The sequence below is a fragment of the Bombus vancouverensis genome, chromosome 17, assembly GCF_051014615.1.
Source record: "Bombus vancouverensis nearcticus chromosome 17, iyBomVanc1_principal, whole genome shotgun sequence".
Lineage (NCBI taxonomy): Eukaryota > Metazoa > Arthropoda > Insecta > Hymenoptera > Apidae > Bombus > Bombus vancouverensis.
In genome coordinates this window covers 4,631,437-4,649,305 of record NC_134927.1, presented here as the reverse complement: position 1 = coordinate 4,649,305, position 17,869 = coordinate 4,631,437, and the positions used below count along the sequence as shown (strand labels likewise).

The window sequence follows — 17,869 nt, the reverse complement described above, 5'->3', positions numbered from 1 at the left end:
GGCGATAATTCGTATTATGACGGGGCGTGTCGGTGACTAAAATTGCAAAATCAAATTGTCGCTTCGTTACAACTTCATTTTATGTTGCAGAATATTGCAGTTTGACGAGTATACTCGTCTTACAGCTGACTGGTTAAGAGCAGTAGAATAATTTCGATATATTGTATGCAGCGTGAAATCACTTTGATCAGTTATATGAAGATGAAAGAAGAGCATTCGGCGCAAAAACGAGCGTAATTTTGCGCTGTTAATTTATTAATAAACAACCAAATGGGATAACTCGTTGCGATTGGCGTACGTTCGCGCCGATCAACATGCAACAGCAGAGCAATTGTCTTTTTTGAGGATGCAACTGAATACTTTTTCCTCGCACTTATTTTTCACATCGAATTATTTTGTTACTCGATTTGACGACCGTTGCTCGTCTTTCCACCGAATGCTTCGTTCGTTTGTGTTTTCTAAAGGACAGAAGAGAAATGAGCCAGGATACGAAAGGTTTCTCTTTTTGACTTGGGTCATTTGTCGTGTTAAGGTAACTGAAACGTCCAGTGTCGCAGTGAAAAGTGATGAAATTATCGAGGCTGGCTGTGATTTTAGCTGGTAGTGTATAGGTACTACGAGGAAGAAATTGCACATTGAACGATCATTGCTGGTATACGGTGGAACTAATAGACATCTAATTACCGAGTCGGTTAGCTTCTGTCGGTTAGCAAGAGGTCATTCACGCGCTCGAGTTCCTTCTGCAATCTACAAAATTGCGTACACCGCCATATGTAGCTACATGTTTCAGTCTGCCAATTAACAATAAGCCAAAACTGACTAAATACACGTTGGCCAGATACTAGCGCGATTGTCTAATTTTAATTATTTGTCTACTTCTTCCTCTCTACGCTCCAAACTTGATACTGGACGAGTAACTTTGAACCGACCCACGCAAATATTAATTTCATTAAATACCAATTAAATTATTTATAAATGATGAATAAATTATTGGAAAAAGTCTGCCAGATAAAATTTGTTCTGTTTCGAGTGGGACGTCTCACGATAGCCAGCAGATTTGCCTAGGTGCAGGCGTTTGCGAGATCTCAAGGTGACCTTTGTTCCTTTAAATGGAACTATATATTTTTTTCACAGTTGTTCGATACAGCTTCTAATTCTCTACAAAAAAGTATCTAGCTACCTGTATCCGAAAATGGACAGTTTGAAAGATATTGCAATGTTAACTTCGTTGGGTGCAGCGCATGGGAGACACGGAGAAGGCGAACGTAAGAGCACCATATTATCTTCCCTTGTCTCTCATACAACGAGTCTTGCGAGACTAAAATGGTATAATACTTTTTTGTAGAGAATTAGAAACTGTATCGAACGGTGTATAAGAAAGTGCATGGTTTCCTTTAGAAGAGCGAAGATCAGCTTGAAATCTCGAAGGCACGTCCGCCTACATAAGATTTGCGACCATCGCGAGATGTCGCCCTCGAAACGAAGCAAATTCTGTTCGAAACGCTTCTTCAGCCTCTAGATTCGGAATATTTCATTGTTTTAAATATTTCTTGCTATGATTCATTGAAAAACATTGCATGGCAAACGATATTTGGAATAATTCCTCAGATTATTTCATATAACAGAAATATATCACTTTCGTGTATTATAGCATTCTATTTAAAAAAGGAATTTTTTTTTTTACAGATAATTACAAATGTTTTAATTTCGAAAATGAAAGTGAATTTCAAATAGGTTCATTTTGAGTAATTAGAGAAATAATTGACCAACTGATTTTATTGTTCCTAAGGAGAGAGGAAAGAAGTACGTCGTTATATGAGTTGCGTTTTAAACTACAAAAGTGTACGTGCTGTCAGATATGTATATACAGGGTGGTTGGTAACTTGTGGTACAAGCGGAAAGGGGTGATTCTACGCGAAAAAAGAAGTCGAAAATATAGAACAAAAATTTTTTTTTTTAATTTTTCCATCGAGACAACGATCTACAGTGAGATCCGTTATAACGTACCGCACGCGTACCGACCGAAAATTCAAAGTCGATTTTCTCGGAAACGAAGCCTCAAACGAAAAATTTTTATTCTATATTTTCGACTTCTTTTTTCGCGTAGAATCACCCCCTTTCCGCTTGTACCACCAATTACCAACCGCCCTGTATATGTGTATAATATTAATACAAGGATACAAAGAATATTAATATGCGATTACGCTGCGATCAATTGACATAAATCTTCCACTTGACATGAAAAATTGCCCTGTTTCTGTAAGAACAAAATTACCCTCGCGAAACACGTTACACGTTAAAACGTCAATTTTACCGATTACATAATTACCGAAAATCACCAACTATCGTGCTCCTCGTCGTGTAAAGTATATCATAACATGAATTTCCGCTACCAAGCACATTTTCATAGCCACGACAGCACGAAAATACCAAAAGAAAAAAATAACGACAAAAGGTCTACAATCAAATCAACTCGTTCGATCTACACTTTGGCCGATGAGCAGCAAAATCGTCGCGAGAAGGTCAATGAAAAAATGAAAGAAAGACGTGTCATGCTGTTCAAATTCACGCAGGCATGCTCGTTCGGCGGCGAAGCGAAGATTCTTCAAAACAAAAGAAAAAATAAAAGAAAGAAAGAAAGAAAGAAAAACGATCCGGGGATAATTTGTCCTTGGAAATCGCGACGATCCGGTGTGCCTTTACATACCTGGAGTGGTGTGTCCGATACGCTGTTTCTCTTTAGCTGGCTGACCTGCGCTCTGCTGACCTATGGCTGTAGCAGCAGTGTTTCCGGTCTCCTCGTTGGTTACTACTACCGAATCGTAACATGCAACAATGCAAAGCCAACGCACCAGACTTTCACTTAGTTAAACAGATCTGAATCCGTATTGGCAACGAAACAACATTTGCGCTTCTATTTTTACTAAAAAATGATCGGTACTCAACGTGCGATATCTGTCGGTTCGTTACTCGTGTTGCATCTCGACGACTTTGCTAGTCGTATTTCGAATCTGTGCTATTCAAACGAACGAAGAAACGATCACGGACGATGGTAAAGAATTTGGAAAGTTCCTGGGACCTGGGACGCAGTCGTATCGCTCCGAGTATAAATGAAACGATTACGGATATTTCAATTAGATTATATTATTCAGGATGTTCGAATTAGCGTTGAAAGATTTTAATTAATATCGATTACTAGAAAGGAGGATTAATATCAGGAGGATATTACATAAAACTTGAATGTAATTTAACAATAATATTTAGTATATGATAATAATTTAATTATTGATTACTTTACTGTTTATTATTATTAAATATTTTATTGAATACTTCACAGTGTATTGTATAGGAAAAACTACTTTGCTATATTTCTCATTATTTGCCTAGGAATATCACAATATTATATCAAGTTTGCTAACTTTTATAATTATCAGGCCTGTAAGTATGAAACCGGAATTTGTCTATAGATGGACCTAGCTGATAATGCAGTTATCACTGAACTGCGTCATTGATGCCAAAAGTCTTTGTTGGCATCTCACAAACATTTTCCACTCAGAACAATACGAGTTTCATACGACAGCATAGTTTGTAATAGCGTTGAACATGTCAAATTTTGTGCCTGGAAACGACGATTTGCGGACAGCATTGACTTTCTGTTACCATTTGAAGAAAACTGATGCAGAATCGCATCGAATGCTTGTCGAGGCTTACGGTGAGCACGCTCTTGGTAAATCACCGTGCTTTGAGTGGTTTAAAAAATTCAGAAGTGGCAATTTTGACGCGAGGAACGAAGAACGTGGAAGACCACCGAAAAAGTTTCAAGACAGCGAATTGCAAGCATCGTCGGATGAGGATGACGCTCAAACGCAACAACAACTCGCTGATCAATTAAACGTGACACGAGAAGCCGCCTCCATACGTTTGAAAGCCATGGGAAAGATCCAGAAGGTGGGAAAATGGGTTCCGCATGAACCGAACGAAAGACAGCAGGGAAACCGGAAAACCACTTGCGAAATGCTGCTCGCCAGGTACAAAAGAAAGTCATTTCTCCATCGAATTGTGACTGGCGATGAAAAGTGGATATATTTTGAGGATCCTAAGCGTAAAAGATCATGGGCAGCCCCAGGCGAACCACCGACATCGACTACAAGACCAAATCGCTGTGGACGGAAGACAATGCTCTGTGTTTGGTGGGATCAGAAGGGTGTGATCTATTATGAGCTGTTAAAACCTGGCGAAACCGTTAATGCTGAGCGCCACCGACAACAAACGATCCATTTGAATCAAGCTTTGCGTGAAAAACGACCAGAATATCAAAAAGGCAACACAAAGTAATTTTGCTTCATGATGATGGACCATACAGCATAACCGGTCCAGGAAACGATCGAAGCGTTCAGTTGGGCAATACTTTCGCAAGCGGCTTACTCACCAGACTTGGCTCCGTCCGATTACTATTTATTTGCATCGATGGGACACGCACTTTCTGACCAGCACTTCGCTTCTTACGAGAATGTACGAAAATGGCTCGATGGCTGGTTTGCCTCAAAAGAGCGACAGTTCTTTTGGCGTGGCATCCACCAATTGCCAGGCAGGTGGGAAAAATGTATAGCTAGCGATGGGCAATACTTCGAATAGAATATCTTTAATCATTTTCGTACAATAAACGTTTTCTATACAAACATTCCGGTTTCATATTTACATGCCTGGTACACGTCCTGGCCACGCGGGTTCTTTGATAAACTTCCGCTGAGGTTTCAGACAATCGATAAAAAGAGACGACTAGGGTACTCGTGTCAAGCGTTCAGCGTAATATATTTTTGTAGAATATCAGAATTTCATGTCGAATGCTTCTAAATGAATATTGTAGGTGTTTGCTGCGATCGCTAGGCTTGTTAGAATTGCGAACTCTTGTCCTACGCCTACGACACAACTACGAAAAGACTGCAAGACAGGGAATTAGAAATCAACAGCGATTACATTGCTCAAACAAGTAATTAGAAATAATTAGATAAATAAATAAACGAAGACAATTGTTCCGCTAGGTCGTTTTCTCTACATGTAGAAGGTGTTCTTGTCTTTTTACTTTCTAGCAGAAGCATGAATGGAAACATAGGTAACACTCGTCAAGTGTCACCATATAACCACAGTGTTCCTTACCGTGTGCGCAACTATTTCGACAGAGGCAACAATTAGACCGATCTGTACAGGTCTCGCGTTATGTACACCTGCTGTATATTTTCTCTTTTCGCTCCACTGTTCTTTACGCCGCACTGATCGTCGTATCGAGCAACTCGTATTTGCCAATCGAGATTCACATGATCACAAAATCTACGATACTCAACAATGTATGGACGAACGAAAACGAGCGATTCACTTACCGGAGTGAGGAGGCGCGAGAAGAGATCGACTAGAGCTGAAGAAAGGGCGCAGGGACGGCTTGGGCGTGCTACTGACGGACATCGTGTCCAATTCGGGGCCACTGTCTGAAAAATTTTCCAGTTCGTCGAACAGTTCCTCGATTTCCATTTCTGCCCCTTTAACAAATCCAGTTAACGAGTCTATAAAATAATCAATAAGACGATCGGTGAAACATTGGCACAATTCTTCACGTGGCTACTGTGTTTTGGGATAGGAACAGTTGATGTATGTGTACTTACCTGACAGCTTTTGCCCGATTTCTTCTTGATCTTGATCGAGGTCCTCGGATACCCTGAACCGTCTTTTCAGCAGCGCTATGAATTTCTGCTTTAGATTTCTTTGCTGCAAGAATAAAGATGATTCTATTGATGATTCTATTGATGATGACAATCTGGCTATTTGCATTGACGTTTATCGCAGCAATTTCTTTAATGTTGTTTAATTAAGATTTGTTTGGTTCCTATGCTCTTGTATAGTTGGGAGGAAGGAATTGTTATTGTTTCAATATTAATAGTAATAGTATTAATAGTAACAATAATAGTATGATTGTAATTGAACTGTGGATTTTTACGGGTTTATAGAAAATTTGTGCAAAATTGCACAGAGTACATATAAGGTGAAAATATATATGAAATATACAGAGTGTAGTGGTTTCTATAATATTTGGTAGGTAGAGAACAATTTTCTGTTCAATTGTCTTATTTATTATACTTTGATAATATGAACTTGCACAAAAGTTTGTAGTTTAGTTATAATATTAAAATATTTTCATTTCTTTGACAGGACTATATCTTAGCTAATAATTATTGCACCTTTGTTACTATAATCGAAATTGTAAAACAATCGCTGGATACTCGGTCCACTCATAGCAAAGCAAAACTAATTAGATTTTTGAAAATTATTCATTGAAAAATGAAATACTGTGATGTAGTAGGTCTATTACAATTTATTGCGGCTCTCGAGGGAAAATATTTATTGGGTTGATCAGAAAGTTCGTCTTTGTTCTCGTAATATACATTGTTTAAACAATGTATATTAACTTTAATTTGATACAATTGTAAGCTGGGATTGTTGATTAATCAACGGTTAACTGTAGAGAATGAAACAATCATCTTTGAGAGTACTTGTTTCTTATTGGCCTGGTACAAGTTCACACATGGTTCACCAAAACAACGCAAGAGTTTGAGCTATTAGTCTCAAGTTAATTTAATTGTAACTTGGTATTGTTCAATAGTCAACAGTTAACTGTAGAGCGTGAACAAATATTTTTTGTTGGCCTGGTACAAGTTCACACATGGTTCACCAAAACAACACAAGAGTTTGAACGATGGCTATTAAACCTTAATATAATTCAACTGTAACTTGGTATTGTTGATTAGTCAACAGTTAATTGCAGAAAATAAAACAGACACCCGTGGAAGAACTTGTTTCTTGTTGGCCTGGAATAAGTTCACACATGGTTCACCAAAACAGCGCAAGAGTTTAAGCTATTAGTCTTAAGTTAATTTAATTGTAACTTGGTATTGTTCACTAGTCAACAGTTAACTGTAGAGTGTGAACAAATTTTTTTTGTTGGCCTGGTACAAGTTCACACATGGTTCACCAAAACAACACAAGAGTTTGAACGATGGCTATTAAACCTGGTATTGTAACTGTAACCTGGTATTGTTGATTAGTCAACAGTTGATTGCAGAAAATGAAACAGACACCCGTGGAAATACTTGTTTCTTGTTGGCCTCGAACAAGTTCACACATGGTTCACCAAAACAACGCAAGAGTTTGAGCTATTAGTCTCAAGTTAATTTAATTGTAACTTGGTATTGTTCACTAGTCAACAGTTAACTGTAGAGTGTGAAACAATTTTTGGAAGAACTTGTTCCTTATTGGCCTCGAACAAGTTCACAAATGGTTCACCAAAACAACGCAAGAGTTTGAGCAATGGCTATTAACCTTAATATAATTCAACTGTAACGTGGTATTATTGATTAGTTCGTTTCTTTTTTCGTAGCAAGATGTATCTGTGTTTAAACAATGCATATTAACTTTAATTTGATCCAATTGTAAGCTGGGATTGTTGATTAATCAACAGTCAACTGCAGAAAATGAAAGAATCATCTTTGGAAGTACTTGTTTTCTGTTGTCCTGGCACAAGTTCACAAATGGTTCACCAAAACAACGCAAGACCACATTGGTCGGACAAAAACTGGTGCAACATCGAAAGGAATTGGTGCACACATTCATCGAAAACAACACACGTAAAGGAGAGAACATATCCTCGAGTTCGGCCGTAAAAGCGAAACTTTCCGTTCAATCCAATAAAATTCGCGTGGCAGACAATATACATATTAATGATACATTCATCATACACAAACAAGGAAGCAAATTACGTATGTAATTCAATTCACGTACCCTGGCGTTGGGCGGAATCTTCGCCCGGGTCTTTCGTCTGTGTCCCATCTCAAGAGTTGGCTCGCTGTCGCTGCCTTCCGCTTCACCCTCTGAGCTGAACTCTTCCTCCTCGTCGCTATACTCGGGGCAGAGCCTCTCGTTCGGGTCGTTCATCAGTCTTTTGTCCTGGTCGACCGGCTGGGAGCTGAGCGCGACCACGCTCACGCGGGCTAACACAACCGAATGGCCACCGTACTTCTCCGCCTTGTCAGACACTAGCTCCAGCTCCAGGTCCATCTGCTTCTGGAGAACCTGTGCACGCACGCAAGTGTAACAGTTCGATGAGAAACGAATTGCTTTTTTCTGGCCTAGTCTCACATGGCAGCCGGTTGTTTTTGTTTCAGGTGGACGAACCTGAATTTACAAAATTACACGGCGAACAGAGGTTCGGCTAGGATGCCGAAGACGTCGACACCGAGTGGTTAGTTGGAGTATGGACTTTCCTTTTAATTTTGAAGCTGACGAGTAGAACTAGAATACGTGGAGAAACGATCGTGTGCGAAAACAGTTATGTTATTGCAGGGTTTAAGCATGAGAGGCTGTTACCTCGAAGAGGATGTTGACGGTGCAGATACTGTAAATGGGCGATAAATTCGTTGGAAACCTTGTAACTCCATAGGGAACAATATGTGTTTAAACAATTTTTATTTTAACGAGGAATGAAATCTTTAGGTACACACTTACGAAAATATCGAGAATGTGTTTAATTTTGATAAATTTTAGTACGATAGCTATTCACTGTATATGTATATAATAATTATAATTTAGGTTTTCGAAGATTACTCGATTACTTATTGACTTGCATTTATTGGTTTATCGATTAAATGAACTTTTTTGTGGATTATGAAATAGAAAAATCATTTGTCAGATTGTGTACAGTAGAACACTTTTTACAAATTCGTTGTTTTGAAGACGCTAGAGAGTTTGATCGAATGCTATAAATAATTTTCTAATGTTGTTTTGTTGTTTTGTTGTTTGTTTATTTTGTTGTGTTGTTGTTTTGTTGTTTGTTTATTTTGTTGGGTTGTTGTTTTGTTGTTTGTTTATTTTGTTGTGTTGTTGTTTTGTTGTTTGTTTATTTTGTTGTGTTGTTGTTTCGTTGTTTTGTTCATTTATACTGTTTCGGTAACATAATAATCACGTAGAGAAATAAATTGAACGAATGAAATTGTTACGTGAGAATTTAACAGACTGCAAGAAAATTAGCAGTAAAATTAGATTTTTCATTTGTATTAAATCAAATTATTTGTTTAATATATAAAATTTAATTAAATTTATTTCATTAAAGTTATTTAAGATGTTAAATAAAATTAGCACTAAAATTAGATTTTACACACTAAAATTGAACGATAATCATTAATAACAATTTAAATAATAAAACTGATGAGATTGGACGGCTGGAAAACTGGATATTCCCTGATACTTTTTTAAATAAATTCTTGATAATATATTAGACAAGGATATTAAATTAGCTGTAATTCTCCTTTCACTCACAACCTTAATTCGCATATTCGTAGCTGCATCATGGCACAAGGTGTCCCGATTTAGCCTAATGCATTTGTAATCTAATCTCTAGAGATTCGAACGCCGCTATAATAACAGCACAACAGGGATGATGTATAGCTAAATTTCAAATTAAGCTGAACTTTCGCAGTAATAAATATGTCAATTGTACTCCAGCGCTACATATATATGTATAGTGATTTTGATAAATTTTTATATCATAGCTATTTACTATATATATAATTATTATAATTTAGGTCTTCGGGAGTTACTCGATTATTTATCGACTTGCATTTATTGGTTTATCGACTAATTGAATTGTGGAATAGAACAATCATCTGCCAGATTGTGCACAGTGGAATACTTTCCACAAATTCTTCGTTTTAAATTTAATAGTATGTATTATATATATATATATATCATTGCAACAGTAAATAAGAGTAAAACTGTGTGAAAGAAGATAGTTCAATTGATGCACATAAAGAAATATATTTTCTTCATTTTGCAAATTAACACTAGAACTACCACACCAGTCGAATTGACTGGTTCTACAATTTTATAAATGTGGCAACCCTTGTTTAGGGATCTTGGTCCCAGATGGATTAATAATACCAAAAATGTACCACATAACATGGAATTGCTTCTGTAAGAAAGTAATAAATCGAAAAATATAAAAATATTCCACTATTACGTATTTTTTAAACATTTTCATTGATTTTGGTAAAAATAACGTCGTGTTAACTATCGATAGTTCTAGTGTTAATCGATTCGCAGTACACCTGCAACTTCTCTTACAATTTCTTCCACTTGCACGCTAAAGCAGCCGTAGATGTCTCTGATCTCGTAGAAAGATAAATAATAACGAAAAACAGCATTTGTTTTGTGCCAGTTTGGTTGACGTAGGAATAGAACCAACAGATAAGCTGGAACGTCGTTAGAACGTAAACAATACCAGTCTCGATTTCAAAGACACACGAGAACTTGTCCGGCTCGTTGCAAAAAATCAGTGAGAGAAAAAGCGAAACGTAGGTCGTCGCAGCCGACACGAGACGATCAGACAAAGGAAATTTCAAACGACGAAAGTAATTTTCTTCTCGCTGATAAGAAAGTCGTCGTAGTGACGACGCATAAAACGAGGATTTTCGAGAAGAATATTCTTCTGTATCTTGTACTTGTCGTATGCTCGTGTATCTATCGAATAGAACGTGCTTATCGAATGTAGTTGTAGGTCGAAAATTGCTTTTTACCTGAGCCATATTGATAACTCCCTCGGCTAGCGTCTTGTACCCGAGCATCGTGCGATTTTTATAGCGTTTTCTCCTCTGCAGTTGTATCAGCAGCTTGTTGCCGTCCCTCTTCAGGAAATGCGGATACTGAAGCGCGAATTGCAGCTCTAGCTCGGTGTCCAGCATGCCACCGGTTGGAATGGCCATCTCGTTGGAGCGCAGCGTCCTCTTCGAGCTCTGCATCTTCACCGCGATGCTAATCGACGTTAAATCGGAGCCTAATGGCCGTAAAATCACCAGCCGCGTCAAGGTCAACGAGCATAACCTAAACAAATTGCAAGAAAAACGTTCGCTTTAGATTTTGCAAATAGTTGGTAATACAAAAATATATATATTTTTTCTTAACTAATTAAAAAGCCAAGAATTGAAATAAAATATTGGGTTGGCAACTAAGTGATTGCGGATTTGGACATTGGTGGTAATGACAAAATCCGCAATCACTTAGTTGCCAGCCCAATAGTGGAATTTCACTCGTTCGCTACGTAAGTTTTTGCATGGAAATTTACTTTGGGATTTCAGTACGCTAACTTCTGCCAGGCACATGAAAAGCACGAAAGTTTCTAGCGAAAGTTTTGTTGAGCTAAGCGTAAGGCGCGTACGCAAAATTTTGTTAAGGTACACGCGAGCAAATTTGCCGCGGAAACTGTGTGTTCGTGAAAAGAGCGCCAACTCCACGAACAGCCCAGTACAATAAATAACGAACATTGTAGTTATCAAATTATCGATTCAGTGTTTTTCTTTCTTCTTTTTTCTGTTTTAGATAGGCAGCGTCACAGCTGACGTGATTATCAGAATTTTAATTTAATTTAATTGTCAGAAACGCCACAAGTGTGGAAATTGAACAATTTCCCTTTACTTTAATACAGAAATTGTGAAAAATTGTGAAGGAAATGTTTTGAATAGCGCGATAGCCCTTTGTAAATTGTTATTAATACGCTGCTGATTTTTATGCAGCCAGATTTTATTTTTATTTTTTTTTTTTTTTTCGTTTCGAAATGTTCTACCTATATGAAGGAAACGTGTCACATTGTATAAGGTACGTGTCAAATAACGCAGGTTACACATATGCACAGAACAACTTAAATAGAAGCGGAAGAAGAAATTTGAAGACAGAATATGACTATTAAACCGTAGATTTTTACTCAGCTGAAACGTGTCCGAATATTCAACTTATTATATATATTATAAATTATAATTAGAAAATATGTGGCATTACGTAAGGTGAATGGCAAATAGTGTGGAATACATACACTGTGTATATAAATAGGATAAATATAAAACACAAATATGAAAAAGAAATATAAATAGAATAAGATAAATTGCAAAATGTAGAACAAATAGAATAAGATAAATTGCAAAATGTAGAATACCTACACATACATACACATACATATGTATTACATTGATATTTACGAAATATGAATCACATTCATACGTGTACCTACATTTATTGGTAATGTTTTTAGGTTAGGTTAGGTTTAGGGTAGGTCCATTAAGTGGCAATGACAAAATCCGCAATCACTTAGCTGCCGATCTTATAGTTATCGTTATACTGCGGATTTTGATACATTTGGAGAAGGTTCAAAAACTGCAAGAACGCACAAAGTGCACGTAACATGCGAAGATATAAGAAACTCGTTCAAAGTGAAGCAGTTGTTACGACGTCTAACGGGTGAGGTGAATATTCGCGTAGGTTCCACCTCTGCAGTTGTGTTAACGAAATTAAAAATAAAAATCCGCAGTCTAATTATGAGAATTTGCGTTACGATAAGTAATAACAGGTTTTCCAAGGTCGTTTAAATCGCAAAACGATCTCGCTCACGTGGAAGCATTAATTTACACATCGAAGGAGATCGTTCGGCGTCATGAAACCTAACTGAAGTGTACATATTTCAATTTCTTTAAATTAAACAAAATTCTATAGATGTGCCTGCAAAATTCTTGAAATTTTCAATGTCGAGTGATAACTAACATTTCTTCATCGAATACGACGAAATTTTTCTCCTATTTGTTGATCGCGTGACATAAATCGGTACGAAATCCACTTTTACGCGATTGACCGCTGTTGTGTACGTCCCTTGAAGGTATTAAAGAAATTCAAATTGTCCCGCTTGTACTTCGTACGAACTGATAAACTGATTGTACGATGATTATTATACGAAAGTATCAGGAATCATGAAATTAGAAATAAATATGTAACATGTTTATTAACGTGGTTTATGTAAAATACGCGAAACCTATGTAATATGAAAAGTACGAAAACTAAAAATTCGTGGTCCGGTTATTAATAACGCTAGAAGATGTGTATCGTAACGTCAACTTTGTAGAAATCAAATCAAAGAGTTAATAAACATTTCTTGGTTTTTGCTTATGCCATCTGCCCAAAACGAATGGAACGAATAAGTTTTCTTTGCAACTGAGACGAAAGGTGGCACTAACGTGCTTCGCATCTACAGATACACTTCTCTCTTTCATGAATTTGGCCTAGATCGATGCACAAGTTTTCTTTCGCTGTTGAAAAACTTGTTTCTCGTCGCTGGACAGTGTTCGTCAATCATCGACGATTACGACGTAATTAACAACGTAATTGCGACACATTACATTAGCTTCCATCGCTTAATTACACACCTGATTTATGTGAACCGCGAAAATGAAGTTTGTCAGTATAAAAAGAGAAGATAAATTAGTGTAAAAACAGAGGTTAGTACGTGTAAACTTTAGAAGAATTTCAAGCAGTTTTTGATAGAAAAGAATAATGACGTTTCAAAAACAAACTAATTTAATTTAATTTAATTTTACACCTAATTTATGTAAACCGTAAAAATAAAGTTTGTTTGAATGACGTTTCAAAGACAAAAATAAACTTTATTCCATATCAGTGTCGCTATCCTAATTCAAAACACTCAATCTTTGCTTTTTAAAATTTCTACGAACGTATCATCTTCATCGCTTGAATATTTGCAAGTTCGGCGTCATTTTCGTCCTCAACCATTTTCGTCATTTCACACGATTCTTTTTCAATCTTTTCTTTCACCAAGTTTTCCTAAATTTGTTGATACCGTCGCTACGACATTTCATTGAATTTTGTCGAAATTTTAAACTTCGTTGGGCGTTCCCACTTTTAAATAAAAGAAAAATAAAAAGTAAAATGCAATTTACCACGTAAGAAACAGACTCACGTAAATTGAGCGTCGGTTATATCTTAACACTTTACTGACCGCTAGCGGTTCAACAGCATACGCACGTCAGATTGGCAACTCAGGCGCAGATTCTCCCTGGCGCCGCCTCTGCTTCGATTTAGACTCTTCAATACCATTCTTTTCGTTTGTCGCGAATGGTAAGTTTTTTAAATTGGTATAAAACTATGGGAGCTTACAAAGCAACGCAACTGACGCAACTGAGCAAGGTACCTTAGTACTAAATAACACATTACTGCCCAAATAATGAGAAAAATTATCGGCGACAACAAGTCGATTAATAGGTTATCAGTCGGTAAGCGTTGGCGATAAAAAACCAATTAATCGGCTATCGGTCGGTAAAATGTTAATTCATATTGTGCGCTTCAAACCATAATTGACCATGAAACACCATTAAACACCATTATCGTTGCAAGATAAATAGAAAATAAACCGGAATAACCCAATCTGCAGACAATTGTCAATCACGAACCTTCGATACGGTAAGCTAAACACGACAATATGCTCGTAATAAATCGGTGAAATTTATCGGCTAATAAAAGATATTCAACGAGCCAAATCGGCGATATTTTATTGGAATATCGCAGCCTATCGGTAGACATTTGACGCTGTTCGACGAGATTTATGGTGGTCGACAGGGGCTCGTTTCGAAGTGTTACAAGTGGACAGTTTTATTGCTATTGGTAATCGAGGTCGCGTAGCATATTTAGAATGATTGATGGAAGTCGTGAGATTTGTACAGAAAATGTAGGATAAGAGGATCTTCGTCAGAAAGTTTCAAACTTTCGCTCAACTTCTTGCTGCTTTGTGATAGTTGCAACACAGTTGCAAGTGGTTCAAGTGCGAGGTTTTAGTGGCACACCTGACTAGCTGCTAGGTGTTCTTCTTTCGATTTTCATATACAGGGTGTTCGTTATTAGCTGACCATTTTTGGATGTAAACGAGAACGATAGACGTGTATGTGTAATGTAAATGTTCTTGTAAGATAATATAACGTTTTTTGTGTGAAAGTAAGAAAAAACGTAGAATAAAATTTATTTTGCCTCGGAAACCAAGCGTTTGGAAACTTTGCGAAATGAAGAAATGGCAACATTTTCTGCTACGACGAATATACTCGTCATGCGCAGAAAGCAGTTACAATTCTCTGTTTAAGTTGCAATTTTAATAAAAACCAAAATATATTCGTAAACTTTAACATGTTTTTTAGTATTTTCAGGCCGAGATGAAATAAACCGATCAAATAAAAACATGTAAATAATTATTATAAACAAATTGTACATATAATATGAAACAAAGTATTTCCTCTTTCCTTTGTTTCCTGCGAAAAAATGATTAAGGCAGAAATATTCGCGTGATTAAAAATCTTGTTACATTTATTATACGTAGTACTATTATATATATATATTATTATTCATTATATAATATTATACGTAACATTTGTGTATCTACAAAGAGCTGTGTATGCGTGTGAGAGGAAAAACAGCTTTAGAAAATTACGTGTAAATAGAAATTTATTAATAGAAATATAAAAATAGGAATTTATTAATAGAAATTTATTTAATAGAAATAGAAATGTACGTAAAAGGGATTATAACTTTTAATTCAACTTTTCCCTCCTATCCTATATACTTTCTAAAATATTTATGATAACATGAAAAGTCAAGATTTCTTCGGAGTGGAGTTTTCACCCCTAGGACCGTTCCACTGTTCAGAGAAAATTGTTTCCTTCTTAGCATCTCATGAGCTACATTTGCCAAGTTTCAAACTTTTCTCAATTCTCCAGTTGCCAAACCTTCCCCTTGCCAGTTAAAAACTTCTCCACTCAAATAGCCCAAGAAGCTTCACGATGCACGTTATCATCCAGCAAACCAAAGCTCGGGAGAAATAAAAACGAAAAAACTCGATCGATAACCTAAAAAGGAATTTTCCCTGGAAACAATGAGAAAATCTCTTCGGACGAGAAAAATTCAACGATATAATACAAATAATAGAAGAATCGAGACTCTCATCCGCATTCCTCGCGTATCTTCTTTCCACGTAATTTCCATCGGTGAAACTTGGAAAGGCGGATCGAAGATTGAGAAAGAAAGCCCTGAGCTACGAGACAATTTGTATCGAAAACGAGCGGAGGATCTCGCGGAGGCTGGTGCTGAGCCTTCGCTTTGCGAAAACGAACGAGTCCACTCGGCTCGTGGAACCAGGCCGAATTGATGCTCGAAGCAAAAACGCTGCTGCACAATGCTATCGATCAGACGGCTACATAGACAAAGAGATAATAATCACGCCGGTTTGAAGACGTCACCGCGTGTACGTTGCCATGTACAATGATATGAAATATGGATACGTACGACACGACCAACGTAGAACGCGTCCTTGCGGTATCTTTGTCATCGAAGACATGTTAGTTGGAAGCGGTGGCCTTTGACACGAGATCGCTAGAGTGTCTGACGTTTTAATTGCTTTGGCTGGCGAGAATTAGGTTAGGTTCAAGCAAAAGCGTTCGCGATAACGAGGGCAATGTTTCGACGTTGACTACGATGGATGAGAAATTGCGAGGTTTTGGCCGTTGACGACGAGATTGTTCGCCGAGCTTCGCGAAAGCAAAGTAATAGTTTGGTAATGAGATGGTAATGCGTAGTATTGTATTGTAGTAGGTAGATGGGTAGTAGAGTTGTTAAGCAAGTTTAAGAGATTATCTAATATTTGCATCATTATTTTGTAATTACGATGTAGCGTAATTAGGATATTTAATACATGAAGTGGATCATTTGAGATTTTGTTTATTGTAGTAGGTAGATATGTTATGCAATTATTATACAAATTTAAGAGAATATTTATTTGCATAATTATTTTGCAGTCTAATTGCAATATTTAGTGGATGATGTGGATCATTTTCGATTTTGTTTATTATAGTAGGTAGATATGTTATGCAATTATTATACAAATTTAGGAGACTATTTATTTGCATAATTATTTTACAGTCTAATTATAATATTTAATACATGAAGTGGATCATTTTTGATTTTGTTTATTGTAGTAGGTAGATTTGTAATGCAATTATTATACAAATTTAAGAAACTATTTATTTGCATAATTATTTTGCAGTCTAATTATAATATTTAATACATGAAGTGGATCATTTTTGATTTTGTTTATTATAGTAGGTAGATATGTTATGCAATTATTATACAAATTTAAGAAACTATTTATTTGCATAATTATTTTGCAGTCTAATTATAATATTTAATACATGAAGTGGATCAGTTTCGATTTTGTTTATTATAGTAGGTAGATATGTTATGCAATTATTATACAAATTTAAGAAACTATTTATTTGCATAATTATTTTGCAGTCTAATTATAATATTTAATACATGAAGTGGATCATTTTCGATTTTGTTTATTATAGTAGGTAGATATGTTATGCAATTATTATACAAATTAAGAGACTATTTATTTGCATAATTATTTTGCAGTCTAATTGCAATATTTAGTGGATGATGTGGATCATTTTCGATTTTGTTTAGTATAGTAAATATATAGATAATACAAATTTATGAAAATAAGTATTTGTACAAATTTAACAAATTATTTATGTGCATAAAAATTTTGCAATGTAATTGCAATATTTGAAGGTAATTAATGCAATGTCGCTTTTATTTCTTGAACCGTATTCACCCCGGACCAACCATAATTATCAAGACTATACACGTAGACTGCATTATGCAATTCCTATTTCTTTAAATAAATATTTTTCTTTAATATGTCGTGTAATCCAGCGGCCGGAATATTGACATTCTCGCACAATTCTCTCATGGTAATGTACAATTCGTAATGTATCTGCTATTTGCATATGTGCATTACGTAAATCTCACGAGACATTAATAAGAGGAAAAAAGAAATTGTATTCGTAAAAATATGTATCATCGTATAAACTTCCACAGTTCAGTTATCACAGAATCAATTATGTTGTTTCTAATGATTTCTGTCCTTCTGATGAATCCTTCCGTCTTCGCG

At 36.2% G+C, this 17,869-nt stretch overlaps 1 protein-coding gene across 7 annotated transcripts in view; it reads right to left on the bottom strand.

Moving 5' to 3' along the window:
* KrT95D (phosphofurin acidic cluster sorting protein KrT95D) overlaps positions 1-17,869 on the bottom strand; it is a 186,313-nt gene that overhangs the window by 15,442 nt on the left and 153,002 nt on the right. For 3 of the 7 annotated variants that reach the window (XM_033349688.2, XM_033349691.2, XM_076626104.1), the window contains 5 exons: positions 10,617-10,920; positions 7,828-8,118; positions 5,658-5,760; positions 5,379-5,558; positions 2,708-2,812 (listed from right to left, as the gene is read on the bottom strand). In XM_033349688.2, the coding sequence (XP_033205579.1) occupies positions 2,708-2,812; positions 5,379-5,558; positions 5,658-5,760; positions 7,828-8,118; positions 10,617-10,920 (983 nt within the window). The remainder of the gene's footprint in view (positions 1-2,707; positions 2,813-5,378; positions 5,559-5,657; positions 5,761-7,827; positions 8,119-10,616; positions 10,921-17,869) is intronic. The other 4 variants (XM_033349690.2, XM_076626103.1, XM_033349689.2 and 1 more) reach the window with 3 other exon arrangements.